The 18102-nt window shown below is 40.4% G+C and overlaps 3 protein-coding genes across 4 annotated transcripts; 2 read left to right on the forward strand and 1 right to left on the reverse strand.

Annotated features, from left to right (window-relative positions):
- Window positions 1-8: 8 nt before the first annotated feature.
- Window positions 9-8483, forward strand: LOC140783665 (tRNA (guanine(37)-N(1))-methyltransferase 1). 2 transcript variants are annotated; one of them, XM_073130616.1, is made up of 9 exons: window positions 9-945; window positions 1715-1781; window positions 1914-2033; window positions 2127-2293; window positions 3066-3136; window positions 6982-7124; window positions 7387-7498; window positions 7702-7814; window positions 7901-8483. In XM_073130616.1, the coding sequence occupies exons 1-9, from the start codon at window positions 125-127 to the stop codon at window positions 8045-8047; spliced, it is 1761 nt and encodes a 586-aa protein (XP_072986717.1). In that variant the 5' UTR covers window positions 9-124; the 3' UTR covers window positions 8048-8483. The 2 variants fall into 2 exon arrangements, with proteins under 2 accessions (XP_072986717.1, XP_072986716.1); XM_073130615.1 differs by having other exon boundaries at window positions 10-928; window positions 1683-1781.
- Window positions 8484-10747: 2264 nt separating this feature from the next.
- LOC140784990 (uncharacterized) lies at window positions 10748-11853 on the forward strand. The gene is made up of 3 exons (XM_073132666.1): window positions 10748-11248; window positions 11323-11418; window positions 11501-11853. The coding sequence occupies exons 1-3, from the start codon at window positions 10748-10750 to the stop codon at window positions 11708-11710; spliced, it is 807 nt and encodes a 268-aa protein (XP_072988767.1). The 3' UTR covers window positions 11711-11853.
- Window positions 11854-13459: 1606 nt separating this feature from the next.
- Window positions 13460-16655, reverse strand: LOC140785299 (uncharacterized). The gene is made up of 5 exons (XM_073133128.1): window positions 16258-16655; window positions 16045-16108; window positions 15269-15433; window positions 14219-14284; window positions 13460-14126 (listed from the first exon to the last, which is right to left on the reverse strand). The coding sequence occupies exons 1-5, from the start codon at window positions 16497-16499 to the stop codon at window positions 13863-13865; spliced, it is 801 nt and encodes a 266-aa protein (XP_072989229.1). The 5' UTR covers window positions 16500-16655; the 3' UTR covers window positions 13460-13862.
- Between the last annotated feature and the right edge of the window lie 1447 nt (window positions 16656-18102).

The raw sequence follows: 18102 nt of genomic DNA on the forward strand, positions 1-18102 counted from the left end.
ATATTTGGACCGGTCGTGGAGATCCAACCCGAACCATTAAGACACGAACAGTCCAATTTAATCTCATCCAATTGGCTAATAAGTAATAACCAATTTCGAGCCACTTCCCTCCTCTCCGCTCTCGATGTCTCCCACCTTCCTTCTCCAAACTCCTCACTTCCCTCTCTTCCTTCCCTCCTCCCACCGCCTCCTCCCCAACCGCGCCGCCCTTCTCTTCTCCAAAACTCTAAACCTGACCCTAAACCTAACCTCATGTTCCCGCATCGACCTCCACCATGGCCCTTCCCTCCGCCGCGGCCGCCATCCTCCCACGCCGGATACGCTTCCAGCCGGTGATGGCGCCGCCTCCATAGAAAAATCCAGCTTCTCCCGCGTCTTCGATGTCTCCGCCCTCCGTGTTCCTGCGGAGGAATGCTCCGCTCTCGAGGGCCGCCTCCGCGGCCACCTCCTCAACTGGCCACGTGTCCGTAATATTGCCCGGGTCCCCGGGGACGACGTTGATTCGGATATGAAGAAGTTGATAAGAGATTCGGAAGGTGACGGCGGAGATAGGCTCAATTCCTTGGCTTTACGAGTTGCTGATGGGGGATCCGACGACCTCAGTTTGAGTCCAGTGTTGTATAGGGAGAAGCTTGTGAAGGATTTCAATTGCCGTGGATTCGTGAGATTTCCGAATCTTGCGAAGATTTCGCGGCCAAAGAAGAAGAAGGAGAATAGGAAAAGGGGGAGGGAGGAGGTTAAGGAGAGAGAGGGAAAGAATGAATTTATTCTTATAGAGGTGGTTGGAAATGGCGAAGAAGAGGAGGACTTGAGGGGTTTGCTTGGAGATGAGTTCAAAGCAAGGAGGTGGAGGGGGCCAACTAGGTTGCTGCTGCTGGATGAGCGCTACGCGAATAAAGGAACAGAGGAACTTCCGGAGGCCATCAAGGTGGCTTTGCTGCTCTTGTGAGTTGCTTTTGTATGCGGCTAATCAATTAACTAAATAACTTCGCATGCTTTTCCTTACAATCACTTATGCTGAATTTAATTTTAAATGTTCTCATTTCCTGCTGTCTGTGAAGTATGAGCCGCTCTATGGTGAAATGATTTTAGAGGTTTTAAATCATACTAGTTACTAGTAGCATGGGTTTTGATTCGAATGTGGGGAAACTTATATTATACAATATACCTAAGTTGATGTAAAATAAAATTCTCAAAAGATTATAGAACCAAGCTAGACTGAGTAAATAACATTAGAAAATAGAATGAAAAGAGAACCCACAAACCTTGGATCATTTAATGTGCATCTTTCTTCTTGAAGCCCCAAATTGTCTCTAGTTGATCCAAACACCTTGAGCCACTTGAAATGAGCAAGGAGAACAAGAGAGTAAAATCCACAAGCCTTTCTTCTCCTAGCTAGTGAAAGGGAGCCCAGTGGCATACTGAGTACTTATCTTGATGGGAATCTTCCTTCTTGGAGGTCCCAAACTGCCTCTCGTCGCCATGCAGATTGAAGTTTTCTCTTCTCTCTCCTTTTGTAATTCTGCCTAGTGATGTGGAGGCTGTCACTTGGTGTGATGTTGTCTGGTTTGTAATTCCGCATGTTTTTCATTGCTTTATCGCTTCATATTTTAGATTTAGCTTCTTTTAAGTGAGTGACTTTTCTATTTGTGCTTTCTGTTTTTCCTTTTTATAACTTACAGGCTGTTTTGCATGGTGATAACAAACAAACCAGGCGTTCAGTATATGAGCTTGTACAATGTCAAATAACCTTGTTTTATAGCTATTGGCCGATGAATGAGGTATTTTCCATCCTTGGTTTCATTTTTTAGTGTGCACAGTTTTTAAGATATAACTTATGCTATGCTTCATGAAACATCCTATCTCTATAACTTTTCTGGTGTACTTATTTTATGCTGAAGTTCTTCTTGTAGCTTTTAGAGGCATTACTTCCTGAGGGTACAATAGTACCAACAGGTTTTGAAACAGTTGGGCATATTGCTCACTTGAATTTGAGAGATGAACATCTACCTTACAAGAAACTTATTGCTCAGGTACAGTATCCTTTTGGTCTTCTATTTTTGATGTTCTATTGATCCTTATCAATGTTTTGTCACTTGTTAGGATGATCATATTTATCATTGCAGGTAGTGTTGGATAAGAATAAGCCAAAGATACAAACAGTTGTTAACAAGATTGATGCTATCCAAAATGATTACAGAACAATGCAGCTTGAAGTATTAGCTGGTAACAATTCCGTGGTTACTACAGTGATTGAGAATGGAATCCATTTTCAAGTTGATCTAGCAACAGTGTATGTTTTCTTTTCTTGTCAATCTGGATTAATTAGATACTGCTTCTGATATATTTTAAAGATTTCTTGCAGACAAATTTTGGACGAAGTGCTAAACATCTTATGCCCTAATGCAAGAATAATTATGCTGAACATGATCTAGAGCTTTGAGTTCTTATTTGTGAACACATATGCTGAATTATTCAACAAATTCGTCTTGATTGTGTGATTCCATTCAGTTTGTAGATGTCAGAATTTCATTGATTAAATCTTTTGAACTTACTTTCATTTGTTACATATCTCTTAATTTTCTCACTGAAAATCATCCTCAGTTACTGACATGCAGATGTACAATAAGATGTGTATGACTTGATCTATAGATACTTAAATAGATATTATACACCTGTATAAATGTGTACAACCTCTCTCTAAATATCTACTTATATATGAGAATAAATGACCTTTTCTGTTTTTTGAGGTTTATCCTTTTTCCCTAAGTTTTGACCAGTTAATACTATATGTATACCTCCTTTCACGATGACAAATGTATACCCTTCAGTCAGCAGGATGATTTAATGATTTAATCCCTTACCTTGATAAGTGAAACGTGGTTTACTCTTTACTTATTCTTCCTCCTTTTCTTGTCCGTTGTCCTTTCATTCTGCTCTTATGTGCATGACTTTATTTGTCTGGTCTACACCCACAACTATTTCTTTTAGCGTTGCTGACACATTGTCATTCATCTGGAGTAGATTATGGCTGACTGCCTTTTGGATTTTATGATTTCCTGCAGTTATTGGAATTCTAGGTTGGCAACTGAGAGGCAAAGGCTGATCTATACTTTTACAAATTCTGATGTTGTTTGTGAGTTTCTTTTATGCTCTGTAGTTAGTGGAACATTTGCTGCTTAAATTGCAGACTACTTGTGTTACCGTTTGCAGCTGACATATGTTAACTTATTGTTTTGTTTTCTCTCGAAATGAAATTATGACAACCTTTCTTGTACTTGAGATGAACTAGCAAGGCATTTTAGTTGTGCATGATATAAATATATTTCTGTAATTTTTTTTCCTAAGGTGAGGTGTCTTATTTCATTTTTATTCTTGCTAAACCCTGAATTGTCTGCCTACACTTGCACACTATTTTTGAGATGATATTGCCTTTACTATTCTGTATGCATAATTATGTGTTATAAAAACTTTAGGAAAACATATTGATTGTGAACATCAAAAACATGCCAAGACAGCCAAATAGGTTTTAACTTTCCACTCTTCCTCTGCACAATCAACTTGTAACACTCAAACCCTAAACACGTGCATGGCACGAGCTCACACGGCACGTGCGTGGCACCTGACCATTTGATTAGTTACTGACGATCAAATAAACTTATATCAATATCATAATTTTATCCATAACATCTAAACTAAGAATAATTTAAGTCTAATTGTCAAGAGCATACAAATAACCATACTTGGGCCCCACACATGTCACAACACATCATCAATAGTTTTTCACAACTACATATATATAATGGTGGTATATATATAATTATACAAGTACAAAGTCACTTGTTATAATATAAGACAAGGATACGGACACACGTTGGAGAATGTCCACTAATACATCAGATAAGATAACTCATCTAGCGTATAACACTAACCACACTCTACTCTTCACCCACTAGCAAGACCTCTAAGGGAGTATTCTGCTCTACTTATTCACCTACGTTTTTGGAAAGGAAAAAACAAAGAGAGTTATGAGCTAAACGCTTAGTGAATAGACCTTATCCCGAATAAGTGAAGTCAAACAGAGAGTAAATCAAGTACTGGATAATATGATTAAGAAAGAGTATTATGTCATGAATAAGCATATGAATGTATCCTTAATAATATATAAATGTATGGTAGGTATTATGTTATAACTGATCAAAGTATATAATTCTCGTTAATGTATAAACAAATCTCCATGTCATACTATCATCATAACACTCTCTCAAATATAACACATATGATGCATGCCGACTATGATCATGCTATGATATCAAATGCAACCATGTATGATACATATTGACTACTCGAAAATCAATTATGTCAGATGATAATGAAATCATATGCATTTCTCAACATCACAATCATCACCGACATCTCGGTATAATATCATCATACTAGACCATTGTGCACAGTCAACACCTGGTACCCGGTCTCAACATCATGTCCGAAGGCTCAGAGCATACTCCGCCACCCGCAAGAGTATCTCAAATATAACCATATCCCGTTACCCATTAGGGTATCAACATCTATCCAGACCGACACCCTCTTAGCTGATAGAAACCTCGTGAGGATAATTTGCCACATATGCCATGATGAACGACATGTGTCTGAATGTCTGTTGCGCACATAGACTAACGAACTCGAACGTAAGGCCAACAGGATCGCATCTATGTCGAACGATCAATCATCTTCAGGCACGCCCTAACCTTGGCGCCCATTCGGGTATCCTCACTTTTTATCAACTATCTAATCAATTACATTTCATACTTTTCTTCTAAATGATAGATCATATGCATATATCCAGTATAATAATAACTCAATGCATAATAGGATTTTGGTGGAACAGGAATCAAGAGAAAAATGATGCAATATAGTCTCCAACCATGTAGTCAACACATGCATACTCATGCTACAGATCAACTGGACATAACATTATAATAGTATAATCCTCTCTAACCATCTCTATTTATCATCATCATACTCATATTCAAGTCAACCTAATTATATGCATGATAAAAATATGCTCGACTGTAATTATCTCTAGATAAAGTCATATAATCATGGTGGATGCCAAAACATGCATGTACATAATATATAATATAACCTAATTTGGGAAAGACATCTAGGAGATAAGACTACTCACCACTACTGCAATTACCAAACAACCACTCGTTCACGCTGCTATGACAACGATCAAGCTTCGATAGCTAAGTCCATGGGGTCTTGAATAAGGGGGTTGAGATCTAAAATTATTTATAACAAATAATGTCAATCTTTCTATTAATTAAAATTAACCTAGCTAGAAGATAATTTCTTGTTGTAATCATGTACTCTTCATTTCTATATTTATTTTGTTATTTATTAACCATAATTATATTATTTAATAGTGTATTAAAAACATAATTATCTACCTATTATTCTCTTTGATAATTAAGAAAAATAAGAATTAAGTTACTGCAAATAATTACGCAAGAATATACGTACATAACCCTAATAATTATTATTACCTACCTAGGATTAATATAGTAATTTATGTTATAGGTATTTTGTTAAACATGATATAATTGATTTATTTATAACTATGACGTAATTAGATTTAATTTATATAAATTAAATATATTAGATTAACTAAACTAATTAAATAATTAATAACATAATCAAATGTAATTTAAATAGTATCAATAATATGCATATATATATATATAAACTATATACAGTACTGGGCTCAGCCCAACACCTTAACCTAGCAGGTGCTGGGCCGAGCCAAGCACCCCACTGCAGTGTTACTCGAGAGGAGAAAGAAGGGAAGGAGAAGAAGAAGAAGAAGAAGGAAGAGGGTTGGGCCGCAGGGGAGGGGTATGGCCGCTGGTGGTCACTCAGCGGCCGGTCTCTTGCCGGCGGCTCAAACCTCTGGTGGCCTCGAAAGGAAACTAAGAGAGAGAGAGATAGAGATAGAGAGAGGGAGAGAGAGAGAGACTCATCGGTGGATAGAAAGGCCGACGACGGCTCTTCCCGGCGGTCAGTGACTGCTTGTGAACTAGTGGGAGAGAGAGAGGGAGAGAGCTAGAGAGAGAGAGAGAGATCGAGAGAATGCGGGGAAGAGAGAGGGAGAGAAAAAGAATATTAGAGAGAGAAAGAAAAGGTCACGCGGCGATGGCGGAGTGACCGGTGGGCCGAGTCCCACCTCCACGCGTCTTCGCGGCGTGGAGAAGAGTGGCTCGGTGGAGGTGCGTGGCACCCCCATCGCTGCCACGGCATGCATGACATGCTGGGCACGAGGCCGGCCACAGCGTGGCCAGTCGCGTTGTGCCAAGCAAGCTTTAGTTTTTTGTTTTTACCCTACTTGGGTTATTACACAACTCCTTTAAGGAAAGCAAAATGTACAGTTTATTAATGATGGGATAGCAGATTGATCTTTTGTTTACACTTCAGTTGGTTACTAGTAGGTTGTCATGGCAATGTAAAGGTGAGGTGCTATATAGTTGTCAGGAGTCATTTTACCTGTGTGCCTACTGATCATTAAGTGCATTGTAGATCAATGGTTGAAGGATTGCCCTAAATATAGCTGATTCTCCAAATTGCTTGAATTTTGGATATGAATAATGTGGCAAAAATGCAAATTATAATTTTTTGGGATCTCCAATTATGTCATTTATGTTGTAGAAGCAATATTCTTGTTCCTAGCATAAGGCAAAGCCTATTGTTTGTGTTCTTTTTAAATATTTAATATTTACTATATTGTTTGATTTTGACAATCAATTGAGCTAGTCTCTGCACTATTTGCTGCTATTGTGATTTAATGTAGTTGTTGAAGTCGATACGTCTGATGCCTTAATTTAACTGAATGTTTTATATTGTTATCCTTTTGATGCTCATATATTTCATTGAAAAGACTGATATCATTGTGTCATGATCTGATGTTTCGATATTAATTAATAGGTGATGTGTTCTCTGGTGTTGGTCCAATAGCTATTTCGGCTGCAAGGAAAGTCAAGCATGTGTATGCTAATGACCTGAATCCCAATGCTGTGGAATATCTTGAAAGAAATGTTGTTCTTAACAAGCTTGAGAGAAAAATTGAGGTATGCGCCTTTGTACAGAGTACAGGAACATTTTTCTTATCATGATCTTTGTGCTACTCATGAAAAAGTTTGTTGTACTAATAAAATACAATGAAGTTTCTGGTATTCACTTGATTCTTTCTCTACTACACGTCTATAATGAGCATGCTACTATAGTTTGTTAATTTGATCCAATGCCATAAACTATATTCTTTTCAATAATCTTAATTAGCTTGTAGTTTAAAAGAAAACAAATAAATGCTAATTGTTCCATTCCAACCAGGTTTTTAACATGGAAGGCAGAAGGTTTATAAATGCTATATTTGCTAGCCAACGACCTTATTCCGTCACACAAGTGGTCATGAATTTGCCAAACGATGCTGCAGAATTTCTAGGTTAGTTGTATGTAATTAATATTTTCATGCATTCATAACATAAGCTCTCGTGCAAATTCTCTTGGATTCTGTTACTTATAGCAACAACTCTTGGATTCTGCTACTCGTAACAAATTCTTTTGGACTTGGTTGGTTCAAGAACAACTCATTCTCTCTCATTTTGACACTTAAAAATTCTCTAAAGATGCCACTCCATTCTGCAGATGTTTTCAGAGGCATCTTCAGGAATAGACGGAGAAATGATGATTGCTCTTTACCCAAGATTCATGTCTATGGTTTCTCCAAGGCCCAGAATCCCGAATATGATTTTCATGAGGTATAGCATTCATCTACACAATCTTTCCTCTTACTGGGACTTCCTCGTTGATTCCCTTCTCTCTGTCTGTTGAATTTTTCATGCAGAGGATTAACATGGCATTATGTGAGTCGGTGAGTGATGTTGAAATGCATAAAGTCCGGCTTGTTGCCCCTGGAAAATGGATGCTGTGTGCATCGTTTACCCTTCCACAATCCGTTGCATTTGCAAGACAGCCCACTACAAGTCTGTAATTATATCTGCTGCTGCCTTCTTTCAAAGTATACTTCAGCTTTTGCAGCAGGAAGATGCACAGTTGGTGCTTGTCAAGTTCCTGAGATGCTGCCTTTATGGTGAAATTACTGCTTCCTAATATGACATTGAGAGGTCGTCAAATTAAAATTCCTGAAGCTATATGCTGCTAGGTATGATGCGGCTCAAGATGGAAGGATGAAGCCCAATCCTTCTTATGCCGACATCCAACTCAGATGACATATTCTTGATCTAGAAATTGATGGATGATGATTTGAACGAATAATCATCACTACAAAATAGCTTACGTTATTAAATGGTTTTGTGGTCTGATAGATTGTGCACGTACACATGGATGATACATATGTAATGAATCTGGAAAAGTTGAACTCTACAAAATGGCCAAAGACATGAAATGAAGCATTTCTCTTTTGCCAATCTAACTGTCATTCTTTAACCCGGATACTGGAAGTTGATCAAACTCAAATAATTAGAGTTCAGTTTTGGTTCATGTTTTGATAGACTGCAATGTCGAAGCAGGGAATAGCTGCAGCAGTTTTCTGACACGTCACGCCCACTCGTTCTCCAATGCTGCCCTCCTGCGGATCCGATCCTTCATGAAAGACTACCACAGACACCAAGTGGAAAAGCTGCTGAAGAGGTAAATTCTTTTGAAGGATTTTTTGCTTGATTACTTTTTAGGAACCATTTATTAGGATCTGAAACTTGTATTATGTATAGGGGCAAAGGATAAGTGTATCGTTTTCCTTTGGCATCAAATAGTTCAGATTTAACTGCTAGTTAACCAAGCAGTAATTTAAAGAAAATGCAAGACAAAAAAAAAAAAGGATTTGGAGACATATACACATAAAATACCATTTCAGTGGCGCACATCTGCAAATAAAGAATTTTAATATATGAAAAAAAAAATCGTTCAATTGTGCCTCACATTTTATCTTTCGAGTTACTGCACTTATAACCCCCTCTAATAATGGTAAATCTCTGCAGGCTCTTCTGAGCGCCCCAATATTTATAACATGGTATTATTACTGGAAGCATATCTCAGTTCAGATACAACCAATCTTCTTATTTCTCGTACGTTTCTCCTCTATATCTGGTGGGCTCTCACAAAAGCCTGCCATCCTCGCCTCCTTTTCAAGCATCCCCTTGTTGGAGGCCGTTTCCCCTTCACTTCTTTTGTGATCCTTTTCGTTTCTCTTTGTACTTACTCTTCATGCTTTTTTTATTCTTTCTCTAAACCCTCGTCTCCCCTTTCATGCTGGTCCCCTACTTCCCTTTTACTGGTGACTCCCAGTTCATCTCCTTGCAGCCTTTTCATAAAATTAGATGCAAAATTTAATCTGAAAAAACTGAAAGTAAACGAAAGCTTTAACTCCCGGTTCTCTCGTTGTTATTTATCTCTCATCTTTCTTTCCCCTGCTTTGATTTGTTGAATAGTTCATAGAATAATGGCTTGAAACGTGTAAAGAAATCTTCGCTAATAATCTCTAGGCTCCTTTATGAATATGCATTATTATAAATGGGCTACAGTCGTAAATGATAATATATAATGAGTTTTAAGGATGTAAGCAAGTTTTGGATTTTCTAAAAAGGAAAGGATGGTACGGAGTAAGACGTCCCCTTTAGCCAAGGACGACAGTTTGCACAAAACTAAAAGGCTGCAATAAAGAGGCTGCAAAGTGTCAGTTGAAGCGGGCCTCTCTCTCTCTCTCTCTCTCTCTCTCTCTACCCAATCATTCCCGGCAGGGCACGATCCCTCTCCCCAGACCTTCCAGTATCCTCTCTGCCTGCCCCCATGAAGGAAAAAATCAAAATAAAATAAATAATGGTTAAAATAATCTGTCTCTATATTAATTCATTCTTCACTCAAAACTGTAGATAAATACACCACCTGTGTCTATCTCTCGAGATGAATGAAAGCTTTGAAGTTTATAATTAGATTATTTTTATTTTTAAAACTGTATAGTTAATATCGGCCATTCATTATGCCTCCATCTCATGTGTAATCCATCCTACCCGTCCCTTTAGCCAGCCGCCAGTATCCGTATCCGAAATCATCGTCCTACTCTTTGGTAGCCCCCCCCTCTTTAACATCCACATCAGCAAGGAGGGACCAATCTCTTCTTAGACCCAAATCTCCGCGGCCCTTCTCCATCGAATGAAAGAGGAATCTAACTCCTCCTTTGTGTACATGTTATCTAATAATAAATCTAAAAAAAATTTAAGAGAGGCCACTAGGTGCATTTGCCCAAACCTAATGGTAACAAAATCTCAAGTAGAAGCAGCCCTATCTACCTATATTTAGCAACCCCATCATACCTACGACTCGATCTATATAGCCCAACTCTCCCATCTTTCCTCCGTGACCCTATAGAAAATGTAATCCATAGAGCCTCATCCTAATCCGACGGCTATATGCGTCTGGGTCAAAGATGCTCCTATAGATTTCGACACCGTTAAATCAACGGCCATGATCGCGGCAACAGTACCGGGACCCACAGGGCAGGGCAAAGGTCCCGACCACGCCCGCCACGGGCAGCCCGTACGTGCCGGCTTCCGACACGTGTCAGGTGTAGTGGGTGGGCACCCCCCCCCCCCGCTCTTCCTCCCGCCCTTCTTCGAACGCGCTTATAAATCTCCACCTCCTCTCTTTCTTGTCTTCTCCCCTCCCTCACTCTCTAATGGCGTCGACTTATCTCTTCTGGTCCTCCTCCTCCTGCGACGACGGCGCCGCCGCAGCGGAGACCCAACCCTCGCAGCCTGCAGCGAAGCCGCGGACCAGGAAGGCAGCGAAGCCGGCGGCTCCGAAGCGGCCGCCTCAGCGCGGGCTGGGCGTAGCGCAGCTCGAGCGCCTCCGGCTCCAGGAGCGGTGGAAGAAGATGACAGAATCCGATGCTGGTCGCGATATCCAACCGATCCAGCCAGTCCAGATTCACCACGCTCCCTTCCCCTACCCCGGCTACTGGTGCCAGTCCCCTTCGCCGTCGCCGGCGGCTCCCATCGGTTACATCCCTCGTTGCCGTCCGACGAATCTAGGGTTCGGATCCGTGCTACATGACCACTACTCGATGGATCGTTGGCGGATGGGGAGTACTACTCCTGGTATTGCGCTCTCAGAGCCCCCTTCAAACCAAAGGATCTTGCCGCAGTGCTTCTCTGATCAGTGCGAGTTCTGCGCTAGGGTAAGGCTCTCCTACATTTCCATTAGGGCTTCGATCTTTCTGTTAGCTTATGCGATGGTCCATTTCTTCTCCAGAAGAAGCGCCTCTTCGGTGAGGATCGCTTGTTCAACGGAGGCAATGGCGTCGATTACTTCGAGATGGATCTTGCCGCCTCTATGGCCGTAGATCAGGTGCTCCGCAGCATCCATTCTACGATTTTCACCTGCTTTATATACCTCTGTTGCTAATTTAACTAGTTCTTCGTTGATGTAGAAGGGAGACGGCATCGGATGCTATGAGAGGAAGGGGAAGTCGACGTCGGAGATGGAGAGGGAGGTGAAGGAGTTCGAGTTCTTCCCACCAAGCGTGAGTGCATTTCGTGGTGATTCGGAGATCGGCGGGAATCGGACGGTTGGTGATGCATCTTCCTCTTCCTCTTCTGCTTCTCCTATACTTCTAGATCTTTCTCTTAGGCTCTCCTAAAAAGGTTGCTCTATTTTCTAATACTGGTTGTATTTTTCGCTCTTTCTTTTACCGACTAAGTATATTTCAGCTGTCTTGCGCGCATTCGGTTTTAATTACTTTGTTACATTAATTTCTTGCCACTTAAATGGGAAGTTCTGAGAATGGACGGCGGTGATTAAGAGTCTAATCTAGTAGTAATAATTAGCTAGTTACTTTCTCTACCTTGTAAATGAGAAACTAGTTTGTCTTAGTCGAGGTGAGCGGGCCAAAGTGGTCGGCGACCGCAGTAGGAGGCTTTTCTTTTTTGTGATTAGGTACTGAGTGAATCTGATGAGTATTTAATACGGTTTTCCAAATCTCTAGTATCTGAATACCTTCGGTGCCTCTGAGGAGGAAGGAGGCGTTCCTTTGGTTTGCCTCTTTTGCGTTAGAGGAGAGAGAGAGAGAGAGAGAGAGAGGATATGTGTGAGTCGCTGGGTGGTACGGAAGATAGTACCAGGAGCTTCTTGGATTAAAGGGCGGAATAAATAACGGCAGCTCTCCCGGCTGTAGTCCTTTCTCTCTCCTCTCTGCATGCATGTTTTGTTTTTACTCGAGACGAGACTCAGTTAGTCAGTGCTTTGTCTATGTGGTCAGAAAGGGGGAGAGAGAGTTTCAATTGCGCGTGGCATCGAGGGACTGCTAGGACAGAGAGAAGAGATAGACTTTGGTTTGAGAGAGAGAGAGAGAGAGAGAGAGAGAGAGAGAGAGAGAGAGAGAGAGAGAGAGAGAGAGAGAGAGAGAGAGAGGAAGCACTTTTCCTCTATTTACGTTAGTTTTGTTTTTTGTGCTTCTCTGGTTTTCCTCGGTTTATCTTGGAGAGTGCACCTGTGTAATTTTTTCCTTCTAACTTTCAGCCTGTCTCGAAGGGAAATCCGAAGGTGTTCCTGCTTTGCAATATTGTGCCCCGGCTTCCCTTTTTCTTATTTTCTTTTCATTTTTTCCTGAGGAAAGCCCGCCCATTTTATTACTCCTTGCTTTGTGTCTCCTCTAAAACACTCGATCTGACTTCATGCCCCAAGAGGCAGAACTCCCCAAGCATCCCATGACAAATGCGGTCCAGTTTTGCAAATGGGCTAACTAACAGTTTGAAAGGCCGACCACAGGCCGGGCCTGTAATTCGGCAATACTGTAGTAGCCTCGACTAAAATTGAATGGGTCGCACTGCTCCCGTCCGACCAAAAAAGCGGCCCTTTCCTGCATCATTTTGAGAACATGATTAATAAACGGGCCCCAAAAGCAAGGCTGTCCGAAACATCCAATGTTGTGGTGATGTGAGAGGCAGGTGAAGATAAGAATATAGGACGTGGACGACAGGATAAGAAGAATCTGCCGGCATAGGCCATGCATCGTATTTATTTATTTATAGTCATTCCATAAACTTCATCAGCACGTCCCTGATAAAGATATATTCCTGAAAATTTATATCACCGAAATGAGGGGAAATGACTCCCGGATGGATAGACATTAAATTAATCTACAGCATCCTCAGAAAAGCTTATTGAGCCCTTAGTTTCTCAAATCTGAACCATGCCCTATAGCTCCATTAGCATCATCCATTGTCGAATCTTTTTAGTTGGCATTCTGTTTTTCTTTTCAGCTTGCTTCACGATGAAATTAATCAGAGTACAAGTATGGAGGAAGAAAAATATGAGAATGAAAAGAAATTTAGATACTAAATATTTCGCAGTTAACCTATCTTGAGTCCAAATTAATTTGCGAAAAATAGAAAGAAGTGGCCAGGCTTGAAACTGACAAAGAATATACAATTATACATCATGTTCCAAGTGTTGCATAGAATAAATTTACACTTGAACCTGAGATAGAGGCAATAAATTCAATTACTGGGCATATAACGAACACATGATACAAGCTCATCTTTGAAGTTGTGGACTAAATTATGCCTTCTCTTGTGGTTAGAAGTGAAGGATCGTCAATCATATTCCAATTATTGTGCATAATTCCACTGGTGGTTGCGCAACTTGAAGCACTTATGCTGATGACTACCCTGTTCTGCACCGTCGCCAGTTTCAAATCTTCTAATATCATAGACAATTCAGCCTAGTATCATATGGAGTACCCCTGATGTTAGTAGAGGAGCCCATCAGATAAAAACACAGCATGCTGAACTTCATGATTCCTGTCTACATTGTGCCGATGGAACAAGAGGATCTGAATGGCTAGCATCTGTATTCCATGAGTGCTCGCTAGTACTAATGGATGATCTTTCCATACTGCAAAGATCTGGGGATCTGACTGGAAGAACATAAGGTTTATGGAGAACAGAAAAAGCCATATTTCCTTCTCTACCGCTTCCATTGCCTAAGCATATAGTATCACCCCTGCCATGCCATACACCACATTGGACATTGTTCATCTCCAAAGTTCTGGACTCCTGTTTAAAGCATCTTAACGTTTAGTTTAACTGTTATTTTTATAAAGATTATATCTAAATCTGCGCCAGGTATCCATAAAGTCAATAATCACCTGAGACAGTGTGCAGCATGGGCAGATGAGATACATAACACAGTCATCAAGTGAACTGTCACTACCCTGCAACAAAAAACCAAATATAATGACAACACAGCAAAACCAGCAAAAGACTAATTACACTCTGAAAAGAGATATATCTAGGAGGCCAAACAGTGTATGTCATCCAAGGTGGCCATCAACCCTTACGCCTTACTGATACTCATAAATGTAGATAATGAAGAAAGATAGAGAAAAAAATAATGCCAGCTGCCACTTATTAATCTTCTTACATCTATAATAATATAGGCTATATAAATAAATTCTGTAAACACGGTAAAACAAAAACACAAGCTATGGAAATAAGAACTTTGAAATTTGCTAAACAGGCAGGTGTGGTTGTTCAGATCTTGTGTAAGGGATGATAATCCCTCCTCATGAAATCTTTAATAACTTATAACCCCAGGCATCTAGTGGTGGGTACTAATCCTTAGAATGGGATGTGCGAAAAGTTCTTTTCTCTTGTGATACCCAATTTTAACTGAACTAGATATGATTGTAATAACAGTTGCTTTTTAAAAATTATTACAGCAACATAAAAATCACTCTTGAACTGCTATTCAGACGTGATAAAATACACATACAATATCTGCAATCAATTATGCATCCATTCAAAAGGTCTCGATTATCATTGTGTCCTTAGGCAATATACATAAGTGAAGAACTTTACATTTTGTTCATCCAGGGGCAAAAATCCACCTTGGTAATCCTTTGCTTGTACTACCATAACTTATCTAATCAGAACTTAAGACAGCGAAGGACACTTTATAATTTTGAGGAGCAGTGAAGGCATGCAGTACCCAAAGGTACCATTTAATGAAAAAAATATTACAACGAAAAAATACAGATGGTATAAGAATAACTTTTAGACATAAGCGAACTTAAGGCACATAGCATTCCATGTGAAGTCTTGGAGGGAAATATAAATTTCAAGCACAGAGGATCTATGTAAAAAAGAACTTCAGAACAACCACAACAAGAATGATAATGCTGGAAACTAATCCTTACTCTGATATTAAACTGCTTCCTGACCCTAGTTCGGAAATAACCCAAGTATGCTCCAACTAAGAAAGCAGACCCAACTCCTGTATATAAAAATATATGCTGCTCTGTGATACCAAAGGTGACGAGGCTGAGCAGAACAAGTACTATAAGCATAAAATAGACAGTTCCCTGATAAAAAGAGAAAAATGTCATCATGTCAGGAGGCAAATTGAATTAATAGAATAAGTGATAGAGCTGAAGGCACTAAGATGAAATCCATTTAACAATTCTATTGATGAGATGATTCTAAATCAACACATTCAATCATTACAGAATAAAAAAAAAATCCAGAAAGTGTTAAACTCAAACTCTCAAGCGTTATTCATTTCCTAATTCTTGTGAAACCTCTCAAAATCTGGAGGCACTTATAGTCCCTCCAAAAAACACAAATACTACAATAGCACGAAGTAGATATAAGTAGACGCAACGGTAACGAGTGACTAGCATGATAAAAGGAAGTGATGAGGTTCCAAGCTTGTTGACCACATAGTATCACGAGGAATGATGTAATGAGCACTACGGAATAATTGCAGCACAAAAAGGTAGCTTTAAGGGTCATATAAAGCTTATAAGACACAGAAACGGGAAAGAGATTAAGATTCAACAGTAGTAATTAGGTCCAAGTGGGCTAAAACCTGGAAAGAATTGGAAAATACAAGGGTATAATAGCCTATCACTGATAGAACATTACAAGAATGATAAAAAAAAGGTTGGGAAAGCAAGACCAAGTATTGACTCACTTGAAGAATGCAGGATCCAAGGTTAGCTCTTCGCATGTTCTTCCCAAATCTATAGCACGGACAACTGGAAAATCAAACCCGACCATCAATTAATCCAAAATTCATCAAAAATCATTTTTTCCTCTTAGACATATTAAAATCCCATTTCGAAGTGCAATTATACTAATACAGGCACGCACTTAAAAAAAACAAGCAAATGGAGAGGAATACTACCATGCGGATTCGATCGCGATCCGGCGATCCTCGAAGCAATCAAGCACGTCGCCTTCCCACATGCGCTGCACGCCCCCATACTCGCCTTCCCCCTTCTCCTCTTCCTCCTCCTCTTCTTCAATACTCATCTTACCCCTCTTCTCCACCGCCTGTAACGCCACCGTAGCGCACAACATATCGAAGTCCAAAACCGTCATTCCCTCTTCCTCAACCCCCTTCTCCTCAGCCCTTTTCTCCGCCATCTCCCACCCTCTTCTTCCTTCTTCCTTAGGATTAGGATTAGGGTTTCCTCCCTCTACGCCGCATTCCTCGATATAAGCTACGGAGACTGGAATTAGCGCATCAAATAGAGATAAAAAAAAGAGGGGGATTCTTGTACGCGATGGAGAAGGGGGAAGATGAATTAGGAGGAGACGGTGGTTAGAGAGCACTAATTGCTGGCGGCCCCCACCATTTTAGGCTACGACTACCTTTTGATCCCATGTGGTTCGGCTCATATCCCGGCACGTGTCCCGCAAAACTGTCACTCGGCGGCGCGGTGTTCCGGGCGTTGTGATTTCTTTCTGACAAAAAAGAAGAGGTCTTAATCTGAATCCAAAGTCATTTTACCAAGGTAAAATCTAAGTTTGTCTCGCGAAGGTCTAACCCAACTCACGTTCTTTATTAGTGGACGAATAATTTAATACTTGTCGCGTACCCAATCAAATCCTCAGTAATTCAAATGATGTCGCATAATTTCAACACGCGGCCAACCGTAGATACGTAGCCTCGGTTACGTGACTTATCTATAATTGGATTTGTCGGATGGAGTAATGATAGGATAATTCGTAGCGTGCCACCCTGGGCAAATGGTAGGATAAGAAAGACAAGAAACGAGCATGAGCTGTGATCTACTGGGATAAGGCTGTTTGCTTTGTCGGCATGCGTTGCGGCGATACCTGTCGCTTTTATACTAAACACATATGTAGAAGAAGAACTCATATAATATTTATAATTTTCCCATTATCCATCCGTTTTCAGATAACAACCAATTATGTTCCGTTAATAAAGTAGAACTATCTACAGCAAAACAGGATACACGGAATCCATAAAGTCTGATTATCTAGTTATTCTTATCCCTACCTTTATTAATAATATTACTCCACTAAGACACTCAGAGCAACAACATAGAAACATTTTTCAATAATAAAAAACACACAATGGAAAGACAAATAAAATTAAATGTCTATGTTGACGTATGACTCATGCAGCCTGAAGAAGTACGAAGTACGCGTTTGAGGGCTAGTAGCTTCACCGGTTCATGTATTAGAAACATTTAACTGTCGGCATTGCCTCTGGCGGCGTAGTGAGAGAGCCGTAGACCGTCGTTGATGCCTTAGAGTGGAGGAGGGGCCACTCTCATTAGTGGTCACCAGGGCCCGCACACTGTGCTCGACATTTGTGCTTCTTTGTACACTTGGATCAGGCTTAGTATAAGGTAATTAATGGCAGTCTTTCCTAGTGATGGTGAGGATGAAAATGTTGCCTCTCGGAGTCAAATGGACAACCATCTAGATCTATAGGTAATTTTAGCTAATTTAAAGTGTACGAAGCATCGAGAAGGATGGCCTTTTTTTGAGAGCAAGAAACCCAAGCCCATGAAGCCCATAGGGTAGCCCAAAGCGAAACCCTAGCCCAAAACCTTTTGAGAGATGAGATTCACATCGAATTTGAAGGGATTGGATGTAGAAGCATCTCGAGAGAGGTGCCGGACACGCCAGGTGAAAATTCCAAAGGTTTAGGCTCTTAGAGTACTTCGCATCACGCAGAGGAGAGTGATTTGGGGAATAGGAGGACGCTGAATAA

The sequence above is a fragment of the Typha latifolia genome, chromosome 3, assembly GCF_019914945.1.
Source record: "Typha latifolia isolate L0001 chromosome 3, TyphaL0001v2, whole genome shotgun sequence".
NCBI classification, from domain to species: Eukaryota; Viridiplantae; Streptophyta; class Magnoliopsida; order Poales; family Typhaceae; genus Typha; species Typha latifolia.

What these genes read in the sequence shown, in the direction of transcription:
- LOC140785299 (XM_073133128.1), bottom strand. Translation starts at nt 16,499, where the DNA reads ATGGCGGAGAAAAGGGCTGAGGAGAAGGGGGTTGAGGAAGAGGGAATG. An exon ending in TTGGATCCTGCATTCTTCAA is followed by an intron (nt 15,434 to 16,044) that starts GTGAGTCAATAC and finishes TCTTTTTATCAG; the next exon opens with GGAACTGTCTATTTTATGCT. An exon ending in GGAAGCAGTTTAATATCAGA is followed by an intron (nt 14,285 to 15,268) that starts GTAAGGATTAGT and finishes TTTTTGTTGCAG; the next exon opens with GGTAGTGACAGTTCACTTGA.
- LOC140783665 (XM_073130615.1), top strand. Translation starts at nt 125, where the DNA reads ATGTCTCCCACCTTCCTTCTCCAAACTCCTCACTTCCCTCTCTTCCTT. An exon ending in AACTTCCGGAGGCCATCAAG is followed by an intron (nt 929 to 1,682) that starts GTGGCTTTGCTG and finishes TATAACTTACAG; the next exon opens with GCTGTTTTGCATGGTGATAA. An exon ending in CCGAATATGATTTTCATGAG is followed by an intron (nt 7,815 to 7,900) that starts GTATAGCATTCA and finishes TTTTTCATGCAG; the next exon opens with AGGATTAACATGGCATTATG.
- LOC140784990 (XM_073132666.1), top strand. Translation starts at nt 10,748, where the DNA reads ATGGCGTCGACTTATCTCTTCTGGTCCTCCTCCTCCTGCGACGACGGC. An exon ending in AGTGCGAGTTCTGCGCTAGG is followed by an intron (nt 11,249 to 11,322) that starts GTAAGGCTCTCC and finishes TTTCTTCTCCAG; the next exon opens with AAGAAGCGCCTCTTCGGTGA. An exon ending in CCTCTATGGCCGTAGATCAG is followed by an intron (nt 11,419 to 11,500) that starts GTGCTCCGCAGC and finishes TCGTTGATGTAG; the next exon opens with AAGGGAGACGGCATCGGATG.